Raw genomic sequence first — 10982 nt, 5'->3', positions numbered from 1 at the left:
TGAAAATGGGATAAAACCATGTGTTGTGTAATAATCTTGCCTCCTGGAAACAATTCAATTCCGAAACCTACACAATTCCGCATAAGGTGATATTTATGGCAAGGCTTTAAATGCGATTTTCTCTCAAACGTTATTTAATGATAGGTATATTTTTTTATGTGCATTTCATTCGTAGAATATCTGTCGTAAATATGGAATCAACAACATGCATCATATTTGAATATTACCTCGGATTACCAATGAGGAGGATTGCCAAGCAACCAATGATGGTTTAACTGAAATTTCATTATGAAGTAAACATTTAAATCATACCCAGAGCTGGTTGTTTAATCATTTAATCGTAAATAACTGACCAGAGGAATATTTCCTTGAATTCAAGATAGTAATAAAAGATGTTGTGACAACTGAATGATGATTCTGAATCAGGAATTCGCTGCTAGGTGAGTTGATGTTGTTTTTGATATATGAAAAAGTAATAATAATAAATAACTTTATTTAATAATTTTATTTTCAGAAAACTTACCTTAATAAGAGGATGAATCCATGTTTGAAGCAAAATACTCAATATGAGTAATTTTTCAGAATAATTCCAGTTTGTTCATGCTTTACTTTGAAAATCTTTCAGTAACAAAATCCATATTTTATTTTTATTTTTTTTAACTTTAATTTATTTAAATTATTTTAATTCATTTTATTTTATTTTATTTTTTATTTATTTTTTTAACTTTATTTTATTTAATTTAATTTATTTTTGTTTTTTTTTTTATTTTATTTTAATTTAATTTATTTTATTTTATTTTTTTTTATTAAAATTATTAATTAATAAAATATTTTTTTATTTATTTTAAAATTGGAATAAATTAAAGGTTTTATTCATAAGACTAAAAATTGAAAAAAAAATGAAAAAGACTTCGTTAAATTAAAAATAGAAATCAAAACGCTAATGAAGTTAATGAAGAAGATCATATTGCTCATTAGTCATTCACGTTGCAATGACAACTTTTAACAATAGTAAACATCAAATAATAATATAGTTATGCAAAAAATAAACAGCTAATTAAAATACTTTTGCAAACATTTTTTAAAAGTTTTTTTTTTACTTATAATTAAATTAAAAAAAAATAATTGAATCGAACTTTTAAATATTTTTCACATAATCAAAATTCATCGAATCACAAACTTTTATTTATTTATTTATGTGAAATTTTTTGTATTACGTAAAATAATCATAATTTCTGCTCATTAAATATTCTGATCTTGATTTTCTATTTTTATAAATGAATAATATTATATTATCGTGTTGTTGTCATTGCATTGCAAATGTCAGTTTTGTGCAAGCGTGCTCGCCTGATTTGACGAGTATTGTATTTTATTGCACAAAAAAGCGAACAATATAATCCCAATAATGAATAATGATCGCGATGATGATGCCGATAATGAGAACGGTGATGGTGACATTTCGAAAAAAAAAAATATGAATAAAATTCATGACAGAAATTCGATTACCTTTGTGCGGTTGTCGGAAAAAGTGCGAGATAAAATTTCAATTTCAGGTCAGCAGTTCCATGGGTGATGACGACATTTTAACTACAAGCTCATATACATTTTAATCGTTAAATAAACCTCCCATAAACAAATCATGTCTTGAATATTTTCCCGGAGAGTTAAAGATTAAACTAAGCGTGCCCGAATTGAACAATAAAAGACACGCCTGACGCTGAAAATTGTGTCGAAACAATAAAATTTACGGCACGAACGATGCGTGTGGCATCCCTTCCCTGTGTTGACAGAAAAAAGGTACTTGAAAATTTTATTTTATAGTTTTACTTACTTTTATGGCATGCAAATGACACTGGCGGCACAGAAACAACTCAAATTTTATGTTTTCTTTTTTTTTCGCCACGCGCGTATTTAAAACGACATAATTTTGCGAATGTTTAAGATGTCGTCGTTTCGTTGTCTCACATGTAGAAAAGGTGTTACGCCAAAACGTTGTTTCCCTTTTTTTTTGAGTTATGTCTTTCTCTATTCTTCCATTTGACTCAATGAGAACAATTTAACGCTAATTCAACGTTTTTTATCATTACATTTTATCTCCATGTATTTTAAAAGAGTATCAAATTATTCATTCAACAAACGAAATAAATTAATCTTGAATTACTTTTTAATGAGTTTTTATGTTTTGCAACTCACACTCTTGGGTGTCTCCTGATGGCGGAAGGCTATATTGTCATGCAATATCCCGCTCGATGATACGTGAATGGGGTTGACGGCAAATGTGTGAATTCGTCGTAATTTTACTGTGTGGGAAATTAAATTAAAATAAAATGATGAAAAAAATGAAAAGCTTTAAAGTTGTTGATTTATTGCAGAACATGTCAAATTACGAAATTGAGCAATAATCCGGAATTATTATTATTCAAAAATTTTAAATTAAGCCTCAGAGGAATTTTCAAACAAAATTTGTTTAATTTTTATCCATTTTAAAAATTTTAAAAAATAGAGTTATTTTTTTTCACATTTATTAAAAAACAATAATTTTAAAAGTAATTTATGTAAAATAAATTTTTGTTAAATACGTAAAGCTTCCCATTTAACGAATTGGTTTGTGTTATCCAAAGTGCATTTAAAAACTTTGACCCAATGTAAATTTATAATTTTTGCCCCATTTGACATTTTAATTTAATTGACCCAATGCACATTCAAGATATTTATCTCAATGCATAATTGAAAATTTTTACCTAAAACACATTTAAAATTTCGCCCCAGTTAACATTTTGTAATTTTTAGCCCAATTCACAATAAATACTGAAACCGAAAATGTACATTGGGACAATATTCTTAAATTTCATCTGGGGCGAAAGTTTCAAATGTGTTTTGGGTTAAATTTTAAAAATATGCATTGGGTCAAAAATTTTGAATGTGCATTGGGGCAAATATTTCAAAATGTCAACTGGGGTAAATATCTGTATAACACTTTAAAAAGTTAAAATTTCTTTAAGAGTCATTTTGTACAGAAACATTTTTTTTAAATCGATATCAAAAGCACATTTTTGGTCAAATAATTGAGAAAAATTTTTTGTACTGATCTCGCTTCCCATAAAATTTCAGCATTCATGAACTGAAAATTGATTTCAATTTTCTTCGTATTATTAAAAATTCAGATAGTGTTTTAGTTTTCTTCAGCTTTGTTTTACTTTTTCAGTAGAGTATATTTTGATCAAATTCACAAAAAACTGCAAAAACCTGAAAAATTAAAAAAAAAGTTATCTACATAGTTTTGATAAATTTAAAAAAATCTCTAAATGAGAACAACTTAAGTCTTTAGTTAGCTGAATCAGTTTCTTCTCAAGAAAAAAAAATCAACAGAAATCCTTGTCATCCATCCATATAAGATTGCAAAACTATCACATTGCTCGTATCTTCGTTTAACTTGTAACTGGAAACGCCTAATGTTTTCACATCAAACAATCAAAGAAACAAGCAAACATGACAGTAACATTTTACGTTAATGTAACTTAATCCACATCTCCATATTTAATTCTCTTTTGAAGGATAACATCATCTTAATAGCAATATCCTCGAGTACTTAATTCATGATATTTTGACAGCGACCTAATTTTGCTCTTACCGGAATTAATTTTCACTAAAATTTTAAATTCAGTTCAAGAAACCTCAAAGGTTTTGTAATTAACAAAATTCATCTGAATCATTCGTTGATACGAGCTGAAACTTCGCCACTATTTGCAATTAATATTTCTCGGAAAAATTTCCATGTCCATCATTACTTCTACCAGCATGGAGAAATTTCTCATTTGAAGTGTACGTGCTCCAAATATCAAAATTTTCGCATTGACAACAAAGAGCTTATTCACCATTTTTTATCCATTACGAGGAGCATATTCAAATTAATCTTCAACAATAAAGCCTACAAATAACTTTTGCATTTTTAACTCTACAATGGCGCACTCGTAATGTTTCATCATTCATCAAAGTAATTTTATACCTTTACACACGTATCTACAGCACGAAAGACAATGAGTAAACAAGAACCGACACGGTGGAAAAACTATTGTTCTATTGTGCTCTCCTTACGGTTTTACAGAAATTTTTCATGCATAAAATTGCATTGTCTTGGAAAATGGGGTTTTTTCCCTCGAATCCTTGGAATGTGGCTGAGCGAAAAATTTCTCGCAGGCTTCTTGCATGCTCTTTGCTCACTGGCACGACTCAGGACTTTCAATCACATACAACTTTTTATTTTTCATAAACAATGCTATTCCGCAATAAATTACACCCGCATAAACACCGTTACTTGGGATTCGTCGCAAGAAGGAAACATGATAAAGTGCTCTGTAAATAAGAGAAATACTTTATCTTGCTTGAATGTTGTTTGAAATCGTTGCTGTAGCCTTCTTCAGATGTGCAGGCAGTGCAACAATGTTCCCCATGGATTTAAAATGGGTTAAAAATCATCTCTTTTATATTTCAAAAAGATTTGAATAACCCGTTTTTTAAAAAGTCTTAAAGCATTTAACCTTTTTTGCAAGTAACCATCTGCAAATAAAACAAAAAATGTATTAAAAAATGATTATAAAAGAAGTTCTCAACTTCTAAATAAATCTCTTATATTCGTCAAGATACAAAAATATCAAAAAATGCGCACTAAAAAGTAATAAACAAGAGCCCTGTGAGAACAAAGTCGAATCAAACCTTTTGAGAACAAAATCTTCAATTAAAAAGTTTATTTTCGTCTGAATATAGACGAAAATTGACCTTTTAATTGAAGATTATGCTCTCGAAAATTACTTAGTATTTTTTTGACTCACGAGACTCTTGTTTATTTCATTTTAGTTCGCTTTTTGCTATTTTTGTATCTTGACGAATATAAGAGATTTATTTAGAAGTTTAAAACTTCTTTTAAAATTATTTGTTTTTTGTCAGAATTTTGAATTTAGGTTTTTTGGACTACTTTAGGCCTAACTAATACAAAACCATCAAAAAATCTCATGCCATTTATTTTTCGATGAAATGCTGATATCAGGTGATGTGCGTCTTTAAAAGCGGTTTATCCAAAAATTAACCTCTTAATGAGTAATTTAACTTTCTGAAGAAATTTATTTTAAGGCTTAATGAGGTTCTGAGATGTTAATTGAACCCCTTTTTAATCTTCAGAGCACCCGAGCATGAAGAGAAGAAATTTAAACTGCATCTAAGCTGAAAAGGAAACAAACATATGGGGAGGAAGAAAATATGCTTTGTTGTTTTCATCTTACAGACACACTCTCACACTTGTGAATGACATAATGCATATTTACTTTCTCGTTTTAAAAAACATTTAATTTCAAAGACGAGTTAAGCCAGCAACTATCTCTCCTCCTCGATGCGAAAGAAATAAGGAAAGAATGAAGCGGATTGTTAGCGAAACCAGCACGAAACAGCATCAGTAGCGAAATGTCGAAACTTTTTGTGTTTTCGCAAACAAAATATCGGTGTGTCTTTGTAAATTATTCGTTTTAGTTGCAGGCACATTGTTTACCTAACTTGATTTGGTGTGCATATACACGATGGGAAATTTCAAGCAACAATAAAACTCACAAGATAAACTTTAAATATAACTTTCGTCGCACACACTTGCTTAATTTCTTAGTTAAGCATTTCAGTTGAACGTGTGTAAGCGGAAATGTCAAATAATGAAATGGAAACATTTTAACTGGATAGCTTTTTGGCAAGTAAGTCCTTTAAATTATTTTAATTAAAGTTTATGCAGTTGTTCCTTGTTCTCCTTTTCAGATGTCAAATTTTACTGAAACTGTCCAAAAAAGAAACAAGATATCCTTCGGCTTGAAGATGAAGTTAAGAGTCAAGATAAATCTTCCTTTGTTTCATATTTAAATGAACTGTTACTGTTCTAAGTTGATGCAACTTACACGTGCTTAAAATTACTAAAACTGTTGTTATGAACATTATCTTCTTAAATAACTTCATTATCGCTCAACTTTTTATTGACATTCGTCAATAAACAAAAATTTCTATCGAAAATTCGGCTATTCGATAAGATAAGACACACCTGCGTGTAAAAATTGTAACGATTAGATGGCAGTCCAAAAAAAAATCTAATCGCTCTTTATAGATCAGTCATTTTTTAGCCGCTAAGTGAACTTCAATCTATTCTTCAAAGATGGATTTTTTGTTGAATTTTATTTGGAGTTTCACTTCTTACTACCTTTTCATACTTCTTTTTGTTTTTTCACTCTACTTTGTGATTCTCGTGCTTTATAACTTTTCTCCATTAGGCACGACAATTCACTTTTACTTATGGAAAGCCACAATTCTGTATGGGATAGTCTTCGTTCCGGGCATTCTTTCGCCAATTTTTCTACTTCGCCCGTTCAACGTCATGAATGCACGACTCGCAGCATGGTTCATTCGTAAAATTAGTTATTTAACGGGAGTAACGTGGGAGATACGAGGCGCAAATATCGCTGGAATGGATCAAGGCACTGTGATTTGTTGCAATCATCAATCTGATATGGATATTTTTGGACAATTCAATCTTTGGACAACTTTTAAAAAGATGACAGCTATTGCCAAGAAGGAGCTTTTTTATGTCTTACCTTTTGGACCGGCAGCTTGGTTATGTGGCTTGCGATATATCGACAGAAGTAGCTCCAAAAAGGCATTTGAAACACTATTGAGTGTTACAAAATTGATGACTGATGAGAAGACAAAGATCTGGATATATCCCGAAGGAACTCGAAACTGCAAAGGAGGATTTTTGCCATTCAAGAAGGGAGCCTTTGTGATGGCTATTGAAGCGCAAGTTCCCGTTATGCCGGTAGTTATTGCACCTTACTATTACATGGATGAGACTCAGAGGAAAGTTTTCTATGAAAAAAGTAAGATTTATAAATAACTTACCCTGAAACTTTGAATCCTTTAAAAATCTTTTTTTACCATAGAACACAATATTGTATCAATACTCGATCCGATTTCCACAAAAGGTCTCACACAAGCTGATGTTGAAGACCTGAAAGAGAAAACTCAAGCACTGATGTTCAAAGAATACGAAAAACTGAGAGAAGAAGTTACCCTAAGATCTAAAGATCCAAATTGGCTGAACAAAAGTCGTCCCAGATTGACGTTAACTAATCGAAAGTTTAAAAAACCTTGAATTGGTTTTTTTATAAAAATGTTTTTCTTTTTGAAAAAAAAATTAAGAAGCAAAATTTAATTTTATTAATTTATAAGGATGATACAATTATCAAAAATGTTTTCGGTTTCAAGAACCTTCAAATGACTTTTAAAAAAAAAATTACGGATTTAATCCGAAATAATTTTGAAATTTTCAAGCCTAAGAAATTCAATTTCAAGCTTAAAAATCATGAAATGGGCCTTCAAAATAAAAATTACGTATTTTTTACGTATTTTTAATTTTTCAATTTTAAAGCTTAAGACCCATCAAAAAGACATTCATATCAACTTTCCATAATTTTTGATCAATTTATATTTTAGAAGAATCCTGATTGATTTCAAAATTTCTAAAGGCTCAAATGAAAGTTTGTTCCTTAGATATCAATTTTAACTTGAATTTAACTCAAAAAATATTGAAGAAAATATATTTTGATGACCTCTCGTTTTAGAGGGCATTTCAAGGTCATTTTACTTAAAGGATTCTTAAAAGATAAAAATTGACCTTGAAATGTCCTCTAACATAAGAAATCTTCAAAACACTTTGCTTCAATATTTTTTTTGAGATATTTCAAGTCTTTATACGAAAATTGATTTTTATGAACAAAATTTGATTTCAGCTTAATTTTAAGCTTTGATCAATTTCAAGCTAAAAAATCATCAAATAAGCTTTCAAAATAAAAATTACGTTTTTTACCTTCTGAAAACTCCTCAAAAAATTAGAATGGCAGGAAATCGAAAACATTTTTGTCAATTGTATCAGCCTTAGTTACCCTATTTAATTCAATAAAAATAGTACAAATCGTACAATTTCTTATCTTTCGTGTTTCCCTGATGTACGATTAGTCACCATCTACGTTCAAACTGCTTCGTTATTTCTTTTAAATATTTTCTCACTTTGCCTTTTGGTAAATAAATAGCTTCTTATTGATAAATTTGTACAGTGAGTCCAAAGATTTGTGAGAAAAAAACATTTGTCTGGAAATTCTTATCACGTCAATACAAAAATATTTTTGTCGTGAAGTGTCTGGCGATAAGATAAGATAACAAAACACACCTCCGTCGATAACGAACAATAATTAGTGAAAGATAACTGAAACGAATATAAATAAAAAGTTTCTTGCAACCTACCAGTGTTACTCTGTCATCGGTCGGTGTCTAATCTCCATTTAATCAATCAATCAATCCAATATGGGATTAACGGAATTATTCTCGTCTATTCTCTGGTACTATTTACTCGCATTTGTCATCTGTTTCGTGCTGTACATCCCGATAGTCGTGGCATATTTCAAATCTCGCTTAGGCACTCGCGCAAATTATCACCTATGGAAGTCAGTAATTCTCTATCCGGTAATGATACTTCCGGGATTATTTATTCCTTTGTTCGTGATGCGTCCTCGAAACACGATGAATGTGAGATTTTGTTCGTGGTTCGTGAGAAAAGTCAGTTACTTAACAGGATTGTCATTCGAAGTAAGAGGAGCAAATATTGCTGCGATGGATCAGGGAGCTGTTATTTGCTGCAATCATCAATCCGCAGTCGATATTTATGGTAAGTATTTATTAAAACCTTACGTAATATGCACTTTGCACATGTTATCTTCGCTATAATCGCAAAAAACGTAAGTGATAAATTTTATCAATTGCAGCTCAAATATGTCTTTGGAAGCATTTTAAACTGATGACCTCAATTGCCAAGAAGGAAATTTTTTATTTGTTTCCCTTTGGACCAGCAGCATGGCTTTCAGGATTGAGATATATTGACAGAAGTAGCTCTAAAAAGTCATATCAAACATTGTCAAGTGTTGAGAAATTAATGACGGAACAGAGAATGAAGGTTTGGATCTATCCAGAGGGCACTCGAAACAACAAAGGAGGCTTCCTGCCATTTAAGAAGGGAGCTTTTTACACAGCTATTAATGCACAAGTCCCAATTATTCCAGCTGTTTTTGCTCCTTACTACTTTATGGATGAGCCACAGCAGAAATTTACTCATGAAAAAAGTAAGAGAATTACTTTAGAAGAATTTTTAAATTTCTAAAGGCTCAAATGAAAGTTTGTTCCTTAAATATCAATTTTAACTTGAATTTAACTCGAAAAATATTGAAGAAAAGATGTTTTGAAGACTTTTGGTTTTAGAGGGCATTTCAAGGTCATTTTACTTAAAGGATTCTTAAAAGAATAAAATTGACCTTGAAATGCCCTTGAACATAAGAAATGTTCAAAACACTTTTCTTCGATATTTTTTGAGATATTTCAAAAGCCTTAATATGAAAATTGATTTTTATGAACAAAATTTCATTTCAGCTAATAGAAATTTCTCAATACAAAATTTCGAAATAAATTACCAAAAAAATATTTTTTTAGAACACATCATCCTTTCCGTGCTCGAGCCAATTCCAACAAAAGGCCTAACCACAGCCGACGTCGACTCGCTAAAAGAAAAAGTTTACTCCATCATGTTCGCGGAATACGAAAAACTACGAGATGAAATTATGGAAAAGTCAAAAGACCCAAAATGGCTCAACATGCAACGACCTCGCGTAACTCTCGTCGATCGCAAACTCAAAAGCCCCTAAGTGATAGAAATTTCGTGTGATTAAAATGAACGCTTTGTTCTCGACAAAATATTTAATTTTCTCTCCATTCCGCAGAAACCAATTTTATATTAAATATATAGTACAATGCATAAACCAATTATCTTTTGAATTACACACAAAAGCAGTTTAATTGTCAGATCCTTATTAAAATAAACAATCAAAACAGTCTTAGGTCAATGTGCAATGCAATAATAATAATAATAAATGCAAAATGCCCACAGTGGGCTCAAAATGTCCAAAAACTCATTGAACTCGAAACCAATTATTATTATTTGTAGCCAATTGGAAAAAATAAAACTAAAACAACAACATGTACAACACAATTAGGAAACTTATTTATTGCACAAAACTAAATATCGTGCAAAATAAATGCAAATAATAATAATTATTATTTCAACTTTACAAAACATTGCATTTGTGTGACGCATGAGAGAGACTGTTCATGTGTGTTTTTGCAAGCAACACTCATCTACACGAGTTTTAAACAGGGTTGAAAATTTTATCAACTTAATGCTCAATAACAACTGACTTAAAGCATAAGTCAAAAAGAAAAAAAAATTTTTGATTTATTCTTAAAAAAAAATAAAAGGGATTTTTTAAAATTTTAGTTAAGTAAAAATTAAAAAAAAAATTTAATTATTTAATTTTTTTTAAATCAAAAATTTTCTTTGAATTTTTCTTAATTTTTAAGTAAAAACTTTAAGTCAAATATAAAAGCTTATTTTTTGATTTTTTTTAAATTTATCATTAAGTTAAAATCAATTTTAATTTTTTTCTTCATTTTTTAAGTAAAAGTAATAAAACTTAATGAAGCTTAATTCATTTGAAATTCAAAAAAGTTGACTTAACGTAAAAATAATTCAAGCTTAAATTATAAAAAAAAAATTAAATTAAAAAAAAATCGTTAAGTCAAATATTAATTGATTTTTTTTTCAAACTTAAGCTTAAGTCAAGAGACTTAACAACTTAAAAACTTTAGCGAGTTAAGTAATATTTTTTTTGACTTAAGCTTAAGTTTTTTTTAGGAAAAAGTAAAAAGCCAATTAATGTTTGACTTAACGACATTTTAATTTTTTTAGTTTATTTTATAATATTTTAGTTTATTATTTTTTGAATTTCAAATGAATTAAGCTTTATTAATTAATTTATGAATTAATTTTCCTTATAAGAATGAAAAAAAAAATAAAACAA

General features: G+C 29.3%; 2 protein-coding genes across 2 annotated transcripts; both read left to right on the top strand.

Moving 5' to 3' along the window:
- Positions 1–6243: 6243 nt before the first annotated feature.
- Positions 6244–7174, top strand: LOC134828434 (1-acyl-sn-glycerol-3-phosphate acyltransferase beta-like). The gene is made up of 2 exons (XM_063841412.1): positions 6244–6899; positions 6963–7174. The coding sequence occupies exons 1-2, from the start codon at positions 6401–6403 to the stop codon at positions 7172–7174; spliced, it is 711 nt and encodes a 236-aa protein (XP_063697482.1). The 5' UTR covers positions 6244–6400.
- Positions 7175–8346: 1172 nt separating this feature from the next.
- LOC134831749 (1-acyl-sn-glycerol-3-phosphate acyltransferase beta-like) lies at positions 8347–10095 on the top strand. The gene is made up of 3 exons (XM_063845559.1): positions 8347–8743; positions 8841–9194; positions 9559–10095. The coding sequence occupies exons 1-3, from the start codon at positions 8383–8385 to the stop codon at positions 9768–9770; spliced, it is 927 nt and encodes a 308-aa protein (XP_063701629.1). The 5' UTR covers positions 8347–8382; the 3' UTR covers positions 9771–10095.
- The last annotated feature ends 887 nt before the right edge of the window (positions 10096–10982 follow it).

Source organism: Culicoides brevitarsis, chromosome 2 (genome assembly GCF_036172545.1).
Source record: "Culicoides brevitarsis isolate CSIRO-B50_1 chromosome 2, AGI_CSIRO_Cbre_v1, whole genome shotgun sequence".
Taxonomy (NCBI): domain Eukaryota; kingdom Metazoa; phylum Arthropoda; class Insecta; order Diptera; family Ceratopogonidae; genus Culicoides; species Culicoides brevitarsis.
This window is presented reverse-complemented; position numbering and strand designations above follow the sequence as displayed.